The 17,500-nt window shown below is 51.4% G+C and overlaps 2 protein-coding genes across 2 annotated transcripts in view; both read right to left on the bottom strand.

Moving 5' to 3' along the window:
• The window catches only part of LOC311328183 (V-type proton ATPase 116 kDa subunit a 3-like), a gene marked incomplete at its 3' end in the record, with an annotated part of 18,608 nt that extends 5,170 nt beyond the window's left edge, over positions 1-13,438 (bottom strand). Inside the window, exons 1-13 of the mRNA XM_084462193.1 lie at positions 13,316-13,438; positions 12,823-12,901; positions 11,793-11,941; positions 11,590-11,685; positions 11,430-11,500; positions 11,183-11,309; positions 10,958-11,040; positions 10,735-10,828; positions 10,338-10,550; positions 9,222-9,381; positions 7,706-7,845; positions 148-293; positions 1-39 (exon numbers count right to left, since the gene is read on the bottom strand). The exon at positions 1-39 is cut by the window's left edge and continues 52 nt beyond it. Of these exons, the coding sequence (XP_084318319.1) occupies positions 1-39; positions 148-293; positions 7,706-7,845; positions 9,222-9,381; positions 10,338-10,550; positions 10,735-10,828; positions 10,958-11,040; positions 11,183-11,309; positions 11,430-11,500; positions 11,590-11,685; positions 11,793-11,941; positions 12,823-12,901; positions 13,316-13,432 (1,514 nt within the window). The 5' untranslated portion in view covers positions 13,433-13,438. The remainder of the gene's footprint in view (positions 40-147; positions 294-7,705; positions 7,846-9,221; positions 9,382-10,337; positions 10,551-10,734; positions 10,829-10,957; positions 11,041-11,182; positions 11,310-11,429; positions 11,501-11,589; positions 11,686-11,792; positions 11,942-12,822; positions 12,902-13,315) is intronic.
• A 3,114-nt stretch (positions 13,439-16,552) lies between these two features.
• Positions 16,553-17,500, bottom strand: part of LOC311328182 (pre-mRNA-processing factor 19-like) — a gene marked incomplete at its 5' end in the record, with an annotated part of 7,283 nt that continues 6,335 nt past the window's right edge. Inside the window, 4 exons of the mRNA XM_084462192.1 lie at positions 16,553-16,658; positions 16,810-16,915; positions 17,119-17,201; positions 17,313-17,486. Coding sequence (XP_084318318.1) covers positions 16,561-16,658; positions 16,810-16,915; positions 17,119-17,201; positions 17,313-17,486 — 461 coding nt within the window. The 3' untranslated portion in view covers positions 16,553-16,560. The remainder of the gene's footprint in view (positions 16,659-16,809; positions 16,916-17,118; positions 17,202-17,312; positions 17,487-17,500) is intronic.

Genomic DNA, 17,500 nt, shown 5'->3' with positions numbered 1-17,500 from the left:
TCCAGACTCAGGTACTGGTTCTCCCTGAGCGTCTCATCACTGGAACACAGGACAGCAGTGTGACAGTGTGTGTGTGTGCGTGTGTGTGTGCGTGCGTGTGTGTGTGTGTGTGCGTGTGCGTGTGCGTGTGTGTGTGTGTGTGTATACCTCCAGTTCATGGGCTGCAGGTGCCAGCCGGAGGGGAACAGACTGAGCCCCTTGCTGAAGCACTCGTTGTACACGGCTCCAGTGTAGATGGAGAACAGCCCCATCAGCAGGATCAGATACCTGCCCCCGAAAACCATCCTCCACACCTGGGGGGCAGAGTTAGAGGAGGTTAGAGGAGGTTAGAGGGGGTTAGAGGGAGTTAGAGGAGGTTAGAGGAGGTTAGAGGGAGTTAGAGGAGGTTAGAGGGAGTTAGAGGAGGTTAGAGGAGGTTAGAGGGAGTTAGAGGAGGTTAGAGGGAGTTAGAGGGAGTTAGAGGGAGTTAGAGGAGGTTAGAGGGAGTTAGAGGGAGTTAGAGGAGGTTAGAGGAGGTTAGAGGAGGTTAGAGGGAGTTAGAGGGAGTTAGAGGAGGTTAGAGGGAGTTAGAGGAGGTTAGAGGGAGTTAGAGGAGGTTAGAGGAGGTTAGAGGAGGTTAGAGGAGGTTAGAGGAGGTTAGAGGGAGTTAGAGGGAGTTAGAGGAGGTTAGAGGGAGTTAGAGGAGGTTAGAGGAGGTTAGAGGGAGTTAGAGGGAGTTAGAGGAGGTTAGAGGAGGTTAGAGGGAGTTAGAGGGAGTTAGAGGGAGTTAGAGGAGGTTAGAGGGAGTTAGAGGAGGTTAGAGGGAGTTAGAGGGAGTTAGAGGAGGTTAGAGGAGGTTAGAGGAGGTTAGAGGAGGTTAGAGGTTAGAGGAGGTTAGAGGGAGTTAGAGGGAGTTAGAGGGAGTTAGAGGAGGTTAGAGGAGGTTAGAGGGAGTTAGAGGAGGTTAGAGGAGGTTAGAGGGAGTTAGAGGAGGTTAGAGGGAGTTAGAGGAGGTTAGAGGGAGTTAGAGGAGGTTAGAGGGAGTTAGAGGAGGTTAGAGGAGGTTAGAGGAGGTTAGAGGGAGTTAGAGGAGGTTAGAGGAGGTTAGAGGAGGTTAGAGGGAGTTAGAGGAGGTTAGAGGAGGTCAGAGGAGGTTAGAGGGAGTTAGAGGAGGTTAGAGGGAGTTAGAGGGAGTTAGAGGAGGTTAGAGGAGGTTAGAGGGAGTTAGAGGAGGTTAGAGGAGGTTAGAGGGAGTTAGAGGAGGTTAGAGGGAGTTAGAGGAGGTTAGAGGGAGTTAGAGGAGGTTAGAGGAGGTTAGAGGGAGTTAGAGGAGGTTAGAGGAGGTCAGAGGAGGTTAGAGGGAGTTAGAGGAGGTTAGAGGGAGTTAGAGGGAGTTAGAGGAGGTTAGAGGAGGTTAGAGGAGGTTAGAGGTTAGAGGAGGTTAGAGGAGGTTAGAGGAGGTTAGAGGAGGTTAGAGGGAGTTAGAGGGAGTTAGAGGAGGTTAGAGGAGGTTAGAGGAGGTTAGAGGGAGTTAGAGGAGGTTAGAGGGAGTTAGAGGGAGTTAGAGGAGGTTAGAGGAGGTTAGAGGAGGTTAGAGGGAGTTAGAGGAGGTTAGAGGAGGTTAGAGGAGGTTAGAGGAGGTTAGAGGAGGTTAGAGGGAGTTAGAGGAGGTCAGAGGGAGTTAGAGGAGGTTAGAGGAGGTTAGAGGAGGTTAGAGGGAGTTAGAGGAGGTTAGAGGAGGTTAGAGGAGGTTAGAGGAGGTTAGAGGAGGTTAGAGGGAGTTTGAGGGAGTTAGAGGAGGTTAGAGGGAGTTAGAGGAGGTTAGAGGGAGTTAGAGGGAGTTAGAGGGAGTTAGAGGCGGTTAGAGGGAGTTAGAGGAGGTTAGAGGGAGTTTGAGGGAGTTAGAGGAGGTTAGAGGGAGTTAGAGGAGGTTAGAGGAGGTTAGAGGAGGTTAGAGGGAGGTTAGAGGAGGTTAGAGGGAGTTAGAGGGAGTTAGAGGAGGTTAGAGGGAGTTAGAGGAGGTTAGATGAGGTTAGAGGAGGTTAGAGGAGGTTAGAGGGAGTTAGAGGAGGTTAGAGGGAGTTAGAGGAGGTTAGAGGGAGTTAGAGGAGGTTAGAGGAGGTTAGAGGAGGTTAGAGGCGGTTAGAGGGAGTTAGAGGAGGTTAGAGGGAGTTAGAGGAGGTTAGAGGGAGTTAGAGGAGGTTAGAGGAGGTTAGAGGGAGTTAGAGGAGGTTAGAGGAGGTTAGAGGAGGTTAGAGGAGGTTAGAGGAGGTTAGAGGGAGTTAGAGGAGGTTAGAGGAGGTTAGAGGGAGTTAGAGGAGGTTAGAGGAGGTTAGAGGGAGTTAGAGGAGGTTAGAGGGAGTTAGAGGAGGTTAGAGGAGGTTAGAGGGAGTTAGAGGAGGTTAGAGGGAGTTAGAGGAGGTTAGAGGGTGTTAGAGGGAGTTAGAGGGAGTTAGAGGAGGTTAGAGGGAGTTAGAGGGAGTTAGAGGAGGTTAGAGGGAGTTAGAGGAGGTTAGAGGGAGTTAGAGGAGGTTTGAGGAGGTTAGAGGGAGTTAGAGGAGGTTAGAGGAGGTTAGAGGAGGTTAGAGGGAGTTAGAGGGAGTTAGAGGAGGTTAGAGGAGGTTAGAGGGAGTTAGAGGAGGTTAGAGGGAGTTAGAGGCGGTTAGAGGGAGTTAGAGGAGGTTAGAGGAGGTTAGAGGGAGTTAGAGGGAGTTAGAGGGAGTTAGAGGGAGTTAGAGGAGGTTAGAGGGAGTTAGAGGGAGTTAGAGGAGGTTAGAGGAGGTTAGAGGAGGTTAGAGGAGGTTAGAGGAGGTTAGAGGGAGTTAGAGGGAGTTAGAGGCGGTTAGAGGGAGTTAGAGGGAGTTAGAGGAGGTTAGAGGGAGTTAGAGGAGGTTAGAGGAGGTTAGAGGGAGTTAGAGGAGGTTAGAGGGAGTTAGAGGGAGGTTAGAGGAGGTTAGAGGAGGTTAGAGGGAGTTAGAGGAGGTTAGAGGGAGTTAGAGGGAGTTAGAGGAGGTTAGAGGGAGTTAGAGGGAGTTAGAGGAGGTTAGAGGGAGTTAGAGGGAGTTAGAGGGAGTTAGAGGAGGTTAGAGGAGGTTAGAGGAGGTTAGAGGAGGTTAGAGGGAGTTAGAGGGAGTTAGAGGAGGTTAGAGGGAGTTAGAGGAGGTTAGAGGGAGTTAGAGGAGGTTAGAGGGAGTTAAAGGAGGTTAGAGGGAGTTAGAGGAGGTTAGAGGGAGTTAGAGGAGGTTAGAGGGAGTTAGAGGAGGTTAGAGGGAGTTAGAGGAGGTTAGAGGGAGTTAGAGGGAGTTAGAGGAGGTTAGAGGAGGTTAGAGGAGGTTAGAGGAGGTTAGAGGGAGTTAGAGGAGGTTAGAGGGAGTTAGAGGAGGTTAGAGGGAGTTAGAGGAGGTTAGAGGGAGTTAGAGGGAGTTAGAGGAGGTTAGAGGAGGTTAGAGGAGGTTAGAGGGAGTTAGAGGAGGTTAGAGGGAGTTAGAGGGAGTTAGAGGAGGTTAGAGGAGGTTAGAGGAGGTTAGAGGAGGTTAGAGGGAGTTAGAGGAGGTTAGAGGGAGTTAGAGGAGGTTAGAGGAGGTTAGAGGGAGTGAGAGGAGGTTAGAGGGAGTTAGAGGAGGTTAGAGGGAGTTAGAGGGAGTTAGAGGAGGTTAGAGGAGGTTAGAGGAGGTTAGAGGGAGTTAGAGGAGGTTAGAGGGAGTTAGAGGAGGTTAGAGGCGGTTAGAGGGAGTTAGAGGGAGTTAGAGGGAGTTAGAGGAGGTTAGAGGAGGTTAGAGGAGGTTAGAGGAGGTTAGAGGGAGTTAGAGGAGGTTAGAGGGAGTTAGAGGAGGTTAGAGGGAGTTAGAGGGAGTTAGAGGAGGTTAGAGGGAGTTAGAGGAGGTTAGAGGGAGTTAGAGGGAGTTAGAGGAGGTTAGAGGGAGTTAGAGGAGGTTAGAGGGAGTTAGAGGGAGTTAGAGGAGGTTAGAGGAGGTTAGAGGGAGTTAGAGGGAGTTAGAGGAGGTTAGAGGAGGTTAGAGGAGGTTAGAGGGAGTTAGAGGGAGTTAGAGGAGGTTAGAGGAGGTTAGAGGGAGTTAGAGGGAGTTAGAGGAGGTTAGAGGAGGTTAGAGGAGGTTAGAGGGAGTTAGAGGGAGTTAGAGGAGGTTAGAGGAGGTTAGAGGAGGTTAGAGGAGGTTAGAGGGAGTTAGAGGGAGTTAGAGGAGGTTAGAGGGAGTTAGAGGAGGTTAGTGGGAGTTAGAGGAGGTTAGAGGAGGTTAGAGGGAGTTAGAGGGAGTTAGAGGAGGTTAGAGGAGGTTAGAGGAGGTTAGAGGGAGTTAGAGGAGGTTAGAGGGAGTTAGAGGGAGTTAGAGGAGGTTAGAGGAGGTTAGAGGGAGTTAGAGGGAGTTAGAGGAGGTTAGAGGGAGTTAGAGGGAGTTAGAGGAGGTTAGAGGAGGTTAGAGGGAGTTAGAGGGAGTTAGAGGAGGTTAGAGGGAGTTAGAGGAGGTTAGTGGGAGTTAGAGGAGGTTAGAGGAGGTTAGAGGGAGTTAGAGGGAGTTAGAGGAGGTTAGAGGAGGTCAGAGGAGGTTAGAGGGAGTTAGAGGAGGTTAGAGGAGGTTAGAGGAGGTTAGAGGTTAGAGGAGGTTAGAGGGAGTTAGAGGGAGTTAGAGGAGGTTAGAGGAGGTTAGAGGAGGTTAGAGGAGGTTAGAGGGAGTTAGAGGAGGTTAGAGGGAGTTAGAGGAGGTTAGAGGAGGTTAGAGGGAGTTTGAGGGAGTTAGAGGAGGTTAGAGGGAGTTAGAGGAGGTTAGAGGAGGTTAGAGGAGGTTAGAGGGAGTTAGAGGAGGTTAGAGGGAGTTAGAGGAGGTTAGAGGAGGTTAGAGGGAGTTAGAGGAGGTTAGAGGAGGTTAGAGGGAGTTAGAGGCGGTTAGAGGGAGTTAGAGGGAGTTAGAGGAGGTTAGAGGGAGTTAGAGGAGGTTAGAGGGAGTTAGAGGAGAGGTTAGAGGGAGTTAGAGGAGGTTAGAGGAGTTAGAGGAGGTTAGAGGAGTTAGAGGAGGTTAGAGGGAGTTAGAGGAGGTTAGAGGAGGTTAGAGGGAGTTAGAGGAGGTTAGAGGGAGTTAGAGGAGGTTAGAGGGAGGTTAGAGGGTAGGTTAGAGGAGTTAGAGGAGTTGAGAGAGGTTAGAGGAGTTAGAGGGAGTTAGAGGAGGTTAGAGGGAGGTTAGAGGAGGTTAGAGGGAGTTAGAGGAGTTAGAGGAGGTTAGAGGAGTTAGAGGAGGTTAGAGGTTAGAGGAGGTTAGAGGGAGTTAGAGGGAGTTAGAGGGAGGTTAGAGGAGGTTAGAGGGAGTTAGAGGAGGTTAGAGGGAGTTAGAGGAGGTTAGAGGAGGTTAGAGGAGGTTAGAGGGAGTTTGAGGGAGTTAGAGGAGGTTAGAGGGTAGAGAGGTTAGAGGAGGTTAGAGGAGGTTAGAGGAGTTAGAGGAGGTTAGAGGGAGTTAGAGGAGGTTAGAGGAGGTTAGAGGGAGTTAGAGGAGGTTAGAGGAGGTTAGAGGAGGTTAGAGGGAGTTAGAGGAGGTTAGAGGAGGTTAGAGGGAGTTAGAGGAGGTTAGAGGAGGTTAGAGGGAGTTAGAGGAGGTTAGGGTAGAGGAGTTAGAGGAGGTTAGAGGAGGTTAGAGGGTGTTAGAGGGAGTTAGAGGGAGTTAGAGGAGGTTAGAGGGAGTTAGAGGGAGTTAGAGGAGGTTAGAGGGAGTTAGAGGAGGTTAGAGGAGGTTAGAGGGAGTTAGAGGAGGTTAGAGGAGGTTAGAGGAGGTTAGAGGTTAGAGGAGGTTAGAGGGAGTTAGAGGGAGTTAGAGGAGGTTAGAGGAGGTTAGAGGGAGTTAGAGGGAGTTAGAGGCGGTTAGAGGGAGTTAGAGGAGGTTAGAGGAGGTTAGAGGGAGTTAGAGGGAGTTAGAGGGAGTTAGAGGAGGTTAGAGGAGGTTAGAGGGAGTTAGAGGGAGTTAGAGGGAGTTAGAGGCGGTTAGAGGGAGTTAGAGGGAGTTAGAGGAGGTTAGAGGGAGTTAGAGGGAGTTAGAGGGAGTTAGAGGAGGTTAGAGGGAGTTAGAGGAGGTTAGAGGGAGTTAGAGGAGGTTAGAGGAGGTTAGAGGGAGTTAGAGGAGGTTAGAGGGAGTTAGAGGAGGTTAGAGGGAGTTAGAGGGAGTTAGAGGGAGTTAGAGGAGGTTAGAGGGAGTTAGAGGAGGTTAGAGGGAGTTAGAGGAGGTTAGAGGGAGTTAAAGGAGGTTAGAGGGAGTTAGAGGAGGTTAGAGGGAGTTAGAGGAGGTTAGAGGGAGTTAGAGGAGGTTAGAGGGAGTTAGAGGAGGTTAGAGGGAGTTAGAGGGAGTTAGAGGAGGTTAGAGGAGGTTAGAGGAGGTTAGAGGAGGTTAGAGGGAGTTAGAGGAGGTTAGAGGGAGTTAGAGGAGGTTAGAGGGAGTTAGAGGAGGTTAGAGGGAGTTAGAGGGAGTTAGAGGAGGTTAGAGGAGGTTAGAGGAGGTTAGAGGGAGTTAGAGGAGGTTAGAGGGAGTTAGAGGAGGTTAGAGGAGGTTAGAGGGAGTGAGAGGAGGTTAGAGGGAGTTAGAGGAGGTTAGAGGGAGTTAGAGGAGGTTAGAGGAGGTTAGAGGGAGTTAGAGGAGGTTAGAGGGAGTTAGAGGGAGTTAGAGGAGGTTAGAGGAGGTTAGAGGGAGTTAGAGGAGGTTAGAGGCGGTTAGAGGGAGTTAGAGGAGGTTAGAGGGTGTTAGAGGGAGTTAGAGGAGGTTAGAGGAGGTTAGAGGGAGTTAGAGGGAGCTAGAGGAGGTTAGAGGAGGTTAGAGGGAGTTAGAGGGAGTTAGAGGAGGTTAGAGGAGGTTAGAGGGAGTTAGAGGAGGTTAGAGGGAGTTAGAGGAGGTTAGAGGGAGTTAGAGGAGGTTAGAGGAGGTTAGAGGAGGTTAGAGGGAGTTAGAGGAGGTTAGAGGGAGTTAGAGGGAGTTAGAGGAGGTTAGAGGGAGTTAGAGGAGGTTAGAGGGAGTTAGAGGGAGTAAGAGGAGGTTAGAGGGAGTTAGAGGAGGTTAGAGGGAGTTAGAGGAGGTTAGAGGGAGTTAGAGGGAGTTAGAGGAGGTTAGAGGGAGTTAGAGGGAGTTAGAGGAGGTTAGAGGAGGTTAGAGGGAGTTAGAGGGAGTTAGAGGAGGTTAGAGGAGGTTAGAGGAGGTTAGAGGAGGTTAGAGGGAGTTAGAGGAGGTTAGAGGAGGTTAGAGGGAGTTAGAGGGAGTTAGAGGGAGTTAGAGGAGGTTAGAGGGAGTTAGAGGAGGTTAGAGGGAGTTAGAGGGAGTTAGAGGGAGTTAGAAGGAGTTAGAGGGAGTTAGAGGAGGTTAGAGGGAGTTAGAGGGAGTTAGAGGCGGTTAGAGGGAGTTAGAGGGAGTTAGAGGAGGTTAGAGGGAGTTAGAGGAGGTTAGAGGGAGTTAGAGGAGGTTAGAGGAGGTTAGAGGGAGTTAGAGGGAGTTAGAGGAGGTTAGAGGAGGTTAGAGGAGGTTAGAGGGAGTTAGAGGGAGTTAGAGGAGGTTAGAGGAGGTTAGAGGAGGTTAGAGGGAGTTAGAGGAGGTTAGAGGGAGTTAGAGGAGGTTAGAGGGAGTTAGAGGAGGTTAGAGGATGTAAAGAGGAGGTTAGAGGGAGTAAGAGGGGGTTAACCACCTCTAGCCTCGTGCATGTGCGTGAGAGTGTGTGAGAGTGTGTGTGCGCGTGTGAGAGTGTGTACCTCGTTGGTGTTGTTCTTCATCTTAGGGTCCTTCTCCTGCATCACCAGCCAGAGAGCAGCCAGCGTCATCAGCAGGCCGTGTCCCACGTCCCCAAACATCACCGCAAACAGGAAGGGGAACGTGATGATGGTGTACACCGCTGCACGCACACACACACACACACACACACACACCTGAGTGATGTCATGCCTGAGTGTGTTTGTGCAAGCTGTTATTACCTCTGTGTGTGTGTGTGTGTGTGCGTGTGTGTTTGTAACCCAGGTGAAATAGAGGGTTACTAATATCCATCTAATGATCTAGTAATATGCTGTTAACCTATTAATATAACCTAGTTTTATATCAGCTGATCAGAAGTGCAGACATCTAAAGGTCCCGCCTCTGATTGACAGCTCTGTGATTACCACCTTGAGCGCGCTAGCAGGACAACACACATTTTCCGTTGGTTCACTTCCTCTGGAGGGAGCGAGAAAGTGAGCTAAAACTGGAAACACAGAGAAATACGAACATATATAAAATGCCAATGAGTACAAAACCTAAAACAGCGGAAATACTGACCGCTGACGCATCTGTCTCATCGTCCTGGGTGGAGGTTTGAGTGCTCATTCACTTGGTGAGTTTTTGGGGTGTCCGTTAGCTAACGTTAATTCTAGCTAATCGTGGCTAACGTTGGATCGATCCATCATGGTCCAACAGTTGGTTAGCCAGCATTAGCTAGAATGAGATGGGGCATGGAGATGTATATAGGGTCCGGGGAGATCCCGGGGTGCTCTACGCCTAGATCGGCTTCCATCATATTCAACATTAAGTCATCTTCTATATCCTCAAAATCTGATAAATATTCAGCCATATTGCACACAATATTCCAGGCACCAACAAGCCGATCGTAGTGTAGAGAATGTGAGCCACTTCTAACGTTACTCGTCAATGTAAAACTATGTACATGTGGTGAACTTGCTATTTAGCAAGTAGGGCCTATTAATGGATGGTTGAGTCAAAGCTGCCCAACAGCTGTCGGGGAGGGGGGAACGTTGCGTTATGTTTTCTGGCCAAACGTGATCAAAAGAAGCCCAATTGGCGTGAACCCGCCCAATCTGGCAACCCTGGTGTAGCCTACAGACGGAGAAGAGCCAGTCTGCGTGCTGGAGCAAGCGGGGAAGCTTTATTTCGTTTCTAAAGACGTTTCTAAAGATCATATTGAGATTAGAACGGTGCTCCCATATATTCAGTCCCAGCCAAACGTTAGGACACACCTTCTCATTCAATAGGTCTGTCCAGATGTTGACTGGTACTGTACTTTACCCAGGGTTTTGAGAATATTTTATTTGTTTATTGTGAATTTTATAACTTCATATTCTATTTTGTATGTTTCTTTTGACAAAACCAATATTTTCTTAGAGTAAACAAGCCGGCACAATCTATTTATAATGTGACTGCCTGGTCTCTGGTTCTATATAAACATCATTACTGTTCTCAACCCTAGTCTACTGGTCAGTAAGCCTGAGCTCTGTGTGCTACCTGGGTTGACCTCTCTGTAGCAGGCGACCCCGTAGGCTTCTACGATGTTCTGGAAGCCCTCGGTGAAGGAGTTGGTGCTGAAGAGCGTCGGGGGGGAGGAGGGGGAGGAGGTGGAGGGCAGGCGGTTGTAGAAGGAGTCCACCGCACTTCCACTCCTCCTCTGGAGAACAGGTAAGGAGAGAGAGAGGGAGAGAGACTGGGATTGAAGAGACATGTACTGTAAGTATGCACCATTCCATCTCTATTTATCCCTCCCTCCCTCCTCTCCCTCCCTCCTGTCTCTCACCGTCCCCTCTATCAGGGCGCTCTCCCTCCCTCCTCCCTCCTCTCCCTCCCTCCTCGTCTCTCACCGTCCCCTCTATCAGGGCGCTCTCCCTCCCTCCTCCCCCTCCCTCCTCGTCTCTCACCGTCCCCTCTATCAGGGCGCTCTCCCTCCCTCCTCCCTCCCTGTCTCTCACCGTCCCCTCTATCAGGGCGCTCTCCCTCCCTCCTCCCTCCCTGTCTCTCACCGTCCCCTCTATCAGGGCGCTCTCCCTCCCCCTCTCTCACCGTCCCCTCTATCAGGGCGCTCTCCCTCCCTCCTCCCTCCCCCTCTCTCACCGTCCCCTCTATCAGGGCGCTCTCCCTCCCCCTCTCTCACCGTCCCCTCTATCAGGGCGCTCTCCCTCCCTCCTCCCTCCCCCTCTCTCACCGTCCCCTCTATCAGGGCGCTCTCCCTCCCTCCTCCCTCCTCCTCCTCCTCCCTCCCTGTCTCTCACCGTCCCCTCTATCAGGGCGCTCTCCCTCCCTCCTCCCTCCTCCTCCTCCCTCCCCCTCTCTCACCGTCCCCTCTATCAGGGCGCTCTCCCTCCCTCCTCCCTCCTCCTCCTCCCTCCTCCTCTCTCACCGTCCCCTCTATCAGGGCGCTCTCCCTCCTCCCTCCTCCCTCCTCCCTCCCCCTCTCTCACCGTCCCCTCTATCAGGGCGCTCTCCCTCCCTCCCCCTCTCTCACCGTCCCCTCTATCAGGGCGCTCTCCCTCCCTCCTCCCCCTCTCTCACCGTCCCCTCTATCAGGGCGCTCTCCCTCCCCCTCTCTCACCGTCCCCTCTATCAGGGCGCTGTCCCCCCCTCTCTCACCGTCCCCTCTATCAGGGCGCTCTGCAGCAGCAGCATCTTCCTGGCGGGACACCAGGCCTCGGCGATCAGGCACTTGTCGGTGACGGAGGGGCTGCAGAGGTTGAGCACGGCCTGGACCGCCTTGCTCTTCTGGACCCGCACCCTCCACACGGGCAGCACCGCCACCGAGCGGGACAGCAGCTGCTGGAGGTAGCGCTCGGTCTGGGCCAGCACCTGGACACGCAGGGGGGAGAGGAGGAGTGGATGGGGGGAGGAGGAGGAGGAGGAGGAGGAGGAGGAGGAGGAGGAGGAGGAGGAGGAGTGGATGGGGGGAGGAGGTGGAGGAGGAGGAGGAGGAGGAGGAGGAATGGAAGCAGTCCAAGCTTTCCGAGTTTCTCTCTCTCTCTCTGTCTCTCACCGTGTGAATGTCCACGATTCTGCTCTGTAGTCCAATCAGAGTCTGCTCCCGCTCCGCAGTGCATTCTGGGTACAGGAAGGTGTGGGTGTGGAAGCTGAGGGAGGGAGAGATGAGAGAGAGAAGAGAGGAACAAGAGAGAGATATTCATCGCCAGACAATGTGGTCGTTATTCAACGATCACAAGATGTTCCGTGTTTGACCAGGCGGGGTGTTTCTCGCTCACCAATCACAGATCTTCTTGACTTTCTGACCAATCTGCTCCCCCCAATAGGAGATGAGGAAGACTGTCCACTGCACCATCTCACCCTGTGATTGGTGGGAAAGCAGGAAGTCATCCAGGACTCAGAGAAACATGTCAGTATGTTGTGTTTTATCTCTCTCTCTCTCCCTCTCTCTCTCTCTCTCTCTCTCTCTCCCTCTCTCTCTCCCTCTCTCTCTCTCTCCATACCGTCTCAGGTAGCTCCAGTCTCTCATCCATCTCCCTGAAGTCCACGATGATGTAACCGCGACACGCTCGCCATAGCAACCGCTCGAACGCCGGAACCTTCCATGGGTGGACGACCCCGGCCACAAAGCTGTCAGGGAGAGAATCAAGAACCCACTTTACTCTCTTTGTTTTCCTACACTGGACTCATTGATCTGTGACTGACGTGTGTGTGTGTGTGTGTGTGTGTGTGTGTGTGTGTGTGTGTGACCTGAGTCTGATGTCCTGTCTGTTGTCCAGCAGGGCTGCGGTCTCCAGACCAGCAGCAGGAAGAGGAGGAGCCTGAGGAGGAACAGGACATCACAACTCAGAGGTCAAGGGTTACCGTGTCTGGAGAAGAGAGCATGCTGGGATCTGTGGTTCCCTCCTACCTGTGGGACGGTGAGGGGGTGCGTCTGGATGAGAACCCCGCGGTATTGGCTGAGCTGGGTCAGCTGACTCCTCAGGCTGTCTCTGTTTCTGGACACCTAGAGAGGTAGACACCTGACATGAGCACACACACCACACACACCACACACACACACACACACACACACACACACACACACACACACACGGCTCCGCTCCTCCTCACCTCCCGTAGCTCCCTGGCCAGCCTCTCGCTCTCCTCCTCGATGGCCAGCAGCTCCCTGGGCTGGGGGGAGGAGGGGGCGGGGCTAGGGGCGGGGAGGGGACCCCTGAGGGGCGGAGTCAGGTGCCGCCCGATCTCCTGCTCCAGGAATGCTGAGGAGGGAGGGAGGGAGAGAGAGGAATGAGAGAGAGGGAGAGGAAGTAGGGTGATGGAGAGAGAGGAGGAGGATGGAGAGAGAGGAGGATGATGGAGAGAGAGGAGGAGGATGGAGAGAGGAGGAGGATGGAGGAGAGAGAGGAGGATGGAGAGAGAGGAGGATGGAGAGAGGAGGAGGATGGAGGAGAGATGAGGATGGAGAGAGAGATGAGGATGGAGAGAGATGAGGATGGAGAGAGAGGAGGATGGAGGAGAGAGAGGAGGATGGAGAGAGAGGAGGATGGAGGAGAGAGAGGAGGATGGAGGAGAGAGAGGAGGATGGAGTGAGAGATGAGGATGGAGAGAGAGGAGGATGGAGAGAGAGGAGGATGGAGGAGAGAGAGGAGGATGGAGTGAGAGATGAGGATGGAGAGAGAGGAGGAGGATGGAGGAGAGATGAGGATGGAGAGGGAGATGAGGATGGAGAGAGAAGAGGATGGAGGAGAGAGAGGAGGATGGAGAGGGAGATGAGGATGGAGAGAGAGGAGGATGGAGAGAGAGGAGGATGGAGGAGAGAGAGGAGGATGGAGAGAGAGATGAGGATGGAGAGAGAGGAGGAGGATGGAGGAGAGATGAGGATGGAGAGGGAGATGAGGATGGAGAGAGAGGAGGATGGAGGAGAGAGAGGAGGATGGAGAGAGAGGAGGATGGAGAGAGAGGAGGATGGAGGAGAGAGAGGAGGATGGAGAGAGAGATGAGGATGGAGAGAGAGGAGGAGGATGGAGGAGAGATGAGGATGGAGAGGGAGATGAGGATGGAGAGAGAGGAGGATGGAGGAGAGAGAGGAGGATGGAGAGAGAGGAGGAGAGAGGAGGGGGGGTTTGAAAGGGGGACTCACAGAAGGTCTTCTCCATCTCCTCACAGCGTCGCACCTCGTTCACAAACTTCCTCTGGAAGGCGTTCACATGAGGGTTCAACTGAGGGAGAGAGAGAGAGAGAGAGAGAGAGAGAGAGAGAGAGAGAGAGAGAGAGAGGGAGAGAGAGAGAGAGAGAGAGAGAGAGAGAGGGGGAGAGGGAAACTGATAAATGTACTGAAACCCCTGTGTTCTGTGTGGGTTAGTTAGTACACTATTAGAGTGATATTCCTAGATGTATATCTAACATGAATCAGCCTGGTTATCAGTTATCATGAATCAGCCTGGTTATCAGTTATCATGAATCAGCGTGGGTATCAGTTATCATGAAACAGCCTGGTTATCAGTTATCATGAATCAGCGTGGTTATCAGTTATCATGAATCAGCCTGGTTATCAGTTATCATGAATCAGCCTGGTTATCAGTTATCATGAATCAGCGTAGTTATCATGAAACAGTGTCAGTGCAGCTTCTCACGTCTCTGAACTCCACCAATCCCAGCTCTCCAAGCTCGCTGACGCAGTTGTAGGCCGACCCCGATTGGAGGAAGAGCTGGACCAGACACACCTCCTCGCTCCGAAACAGAGCTCCCATAGCGACCTGGGGAGAAAAGAAAGGAAGAGGTTAGGAAGGACGAAGAAAAGCATGCTTATACATGTTCTATAACCCTTCATAACCTGTTCATGAGCAGTTATAACCTCCAGAAGCAAATGTGATGGTAAAGCTGTCAACCAGACTCGGTGACGAAGTATTGTCGAGGTCAAAAGACTCTCTGGGTGATAGAATGAGAGAATGGAGAGACAAGCAGAGGGAGGACAAGGAGGAGGATACATAGGAGTGTGGCCAAATAAAGGAGTGACTGAAGCCCTAATGTCCTTCATGTGATGGAGGGATGGCGGGTGGGCCGGTAATCGAGTTAAGGGATGAGGAGGAGGAGGGATGAGGAGGGATGAGTGGAGAACAAGCAGCCGGACTGAGTGACCATGTGATGATGGGGTTGGCGTAATGGTAGAGAGAGCCTGCCGCCAATCGCAACTAAATCAAAGTCATGAGCTTCGGGGGGGCCGGAACACACAACCTGTGTGTGTGTGTGTGTGTGTGTGTGTGTGTGTGTGTGTGTGTGTGTGTGTGTAAAGATGGTGCCCTGAACACAGCCCATTCATTCTTACCTGCAATGTAGCCTACTTTACCACTTCACTTCTGTCCATGCAATTCAAATATATATTTATTTTCACAGGATTGTAGATAGGGAGATATTTCCCCATTGCTTGACCATTTCCAAAATTACAAAAGTCATAACAATAATATCAAAACTCAAATGTCAAATTCAGACCAGATAACGCAATCTAACGGACTATAGAGAATGTGTTTCGCCAGCGGGCATGCAGTGTGAATCAAAACAAGCGTCTCTAAAAGCACAGTGTCTGTAGCCACGCACCTGCAAACGGGCTAACGGTACTGTCTGAGAGCAGCTAGTTAGCTTAGCTAGCACCGGTCAGCAAGCTGCCATCACGGTCATCTAGCTGACCGCTAGCTGCTCCTCACCCTGGGGCAGCAGAGGTTTGGGCTAGAGAGCTGGAGACACGATCATCCAAAACATCCTACCTTTTGTTCTTGCGAGCTAACTGGCTAGCAGGCTAACGGTGGTCCCACCGGGTCAGTCTTGCGGTCCGTCCCGCATCTCTCCCCGGGCCGGTCGGTTCAGTCCGTGCGCCACAGACGTAAACAACGGGTCGGTTCCAGTCCGTCAACAACAACAACCCCAGTCCGGTCTGGCTGAACCGGCCGCACGCGCACTAACGGGAGTTGAATGGACTCAACTATTCCACCGCCTGTTCCCGGTAGCCCGGTTCCACCGCCTGTTCCCGGTAGCCCGGTTGACTTGTGCTGCTCAATGCACAGGACGTGTCTGCAGCTGCGTACCGACCCGTACCTGTTCACTATTCTGATGTTTTTAGACTGCTGTCATGCACACACACACACACACACACACATACACACACACACATATACACACTCTCTCTCACACACACACACACACACACACACATAGTGTAGCTAATAAAAACATTAACACGAGGGAATCTATTAAATACTGCCAACGCAGAGAGGGATGGATTTTACCAGTTTTATTATGATCTGAAATAAAAGTGACACAATTTAGGCTTAAAAGACGTAAAAGCTACTTAACATTGATAAAGAATATTACAGCAAACTGCAAGAGGATAAAAGTGGGAGGAAAATTAAATTCAATTGGAGGCTATTTACGAAAAGCAATTCATCATTGTTAATAAATGTATTGCAGAAACATAAAAATAAGTTTACAGGGTTCTTTCAGTGAAAGACTGAAAATGTAGAAAAATCAGATTAACAAAATCCACGAAGGACAAAAGAAGCTTCACATATATCGTGATGATATGAATCAAAAATAGAATGTTTGAGATTGGTATCTACAACAATTTTCACGCAAATGTTTTCTAAATATATTCATACTGCCTTCTGTCAACAAGTACTGTGGTGAGTGTGGTCTCTGCTACAAGGTACTACTTGACTCTTGAAAGGACTGCTTTACCAGAAGCGTGCGTAGCTTTAAGAGCTGGTGGGTCACACAGTACTGATGATAATGTATTTATGGATTACAGTAAGTCCGTAGTCGTTGCTATGATGTGCGGTTTGGGTCAGTCTTGGACCAGAAGCTGGTGTGCATTCTGGGTAGATCGCTATGTGATGTGCAGAGCCAGATAACGATCGCTCTTAACCATCTACTTTTCCTCATCGCCTATCCAGATGTTCTACAATGGAATGTGGAACCCTGGTTCTGTGTCCCCTCCTGATCCCATGTGGCACTTCCTCCTCCAATGTACACACCGTCGTCCGTCATCACCGCGCTTCCAGAGACCAACCAACCACAGCGTCCGTCATCACCGCACTTCCAGAGACCAGCCAACCACAGCGTCCGTCATCACCGCGCTTCCAGAGACCAGCCAACCACAGCGTCCGTCATCACCGCGCTTCCAGAGACCAGCCAACCACAGCGTTCGGTACGGCACTGCAGGGGGTGACCTCTGACCTCTACCGGCTGTAGAACATGAGGCTGCAGTAGTGTGTGTGTGGGGGGAGCTGTCACCACCCTGGTGTGATGAGTAGTGTGTGGGGGGAGCTGTCACCACCCTGGTGTGATGAGTAGTGTGTGGGGGGAGCTGTCACCACCCTGGTGTGATGAGTAGTGTGTGGGGGGAGCTGTCTTGCCAAATAGTGTCCGGGTAAAAAGCCTTGATTGTCTAATAACATTTTGTGACCATTTTTTTGTTGCTAGCTCGCTAGCTAACACGTCACTGATGTCAGTAAACTAATATCAAAGTTTCGAATTAATTTAAATGAAAAATATGTCTATAGAATTGAAAACTTTGTCCATGAACGTTAGCTAGTTGGAAGCACTAGCTGGTCTAGCTAACCTGCTAGCTCCCAACGTTGGCTACCAGCTCCCAACAAGCTAATGTTCGTGGAGGAGATTTTCCAATTCTATAAACATATTATTCATTCAAATTAATTAGAAACGTTGACGTTATATGTTTACTGACATCAGTGACGAGTTAGCTAGCAAAGTTCACCTGGAGGAAGGTCTGCGTACCGAATCCTGCTCAAGTGTAAATGCAGGTGAATTGGACCCAGTGAGCAGGATCTGTGTTGTTCCTGAAGGGGAGGACGACCCGCCCCCCTCTCTACAGGCTGTAGAACTTCAGGCTGCGGTCCATCGCCGTGGAGGTGAGGAACTGAGCGTGCTCCCCGAAGGCCACGCCCGTCACCACCCCGGTGTGTTCTGGGTAAAGATGGAGTCGTTAAAACACCTGATTAGTCACATCCCCAAGACATCCTCTGGTTTCAGTTTCGCTAAAGTGTTCATCCCAATAGGTGTGTACAGCATTCCAACACACATGTGTAAGTAGTGTGTGTGTGTGTGTGTGTCGTACCTGTGAAGTTGAGGACCTCAGACCACTGTTTGCAGATGTACACTCTGATGTCAGAGCCTCCCACGGCCAGGTAGGTACCACTCTGGTCGAACACCAGAGACTTGACCTGAAAGACAGGACAGACCAGGTCAATGCTTTACCAGGAGGGGGACAGACCAGGTCAATGCTTTACCAGGAGGGGGACAGACAGGACAGACCAGGTCAATGCTTTACCAGGAGGGGGACAGACAGGACAGACCAGGTCAATGCTCTCTCTCTCTCTCTCTCTCTCTCTCTCTCACCCTCTCTCTCTCTCTCTCTCTCTCTCACCTCGTAGTTGTTGTCAAGGGCGATGGTCTTGAAGTTCTTCAACTTCCTCAGATCCCACAGCTTCACAGAGCTGTCCTGGGCCCCTGGAATTCATCAATATGAATGAATCAATCAATCATTTTATTTTCGTATCCGGCCTGGAGAACACACAGCACAGGTGAGACACACACACACACACACACACACACACACACCTGTGGCCAGGTAGTATCCGTTCTCAGAGAAGGCGATGGAGGTGACGGGGCCGGTGTGGCCGGGGAAGTTGGCCACGTTGGTGCGCTCCTTCAGGTCCCAGATCTTGATCTGGGCGTCGGCCGTGCCCGTCCCGAAGATCAGGCCGTCAGGGTGGAACTGGGCGCACGTCAGAGCTGGGGAGACAGGG

This window comes from Borostomias antarcticus (assembly GCF_949987555.1).
Source record: "Borostomias antarcticus genome assembly, contig: scaffold_264, whole genome shotgun sequence".
Lineage (NCBI taxonomy): Eukaryota > Metazoa > Chordata > Actinopteri > Stomiiformes > Stomiidae > Borostomias > Borostomias antarcticus.
The sequence above is the reverse complement of the archived record's forward strand: the minus strand, read 5'-3'. Positions and strand labels throughout refer to the sequence as shown.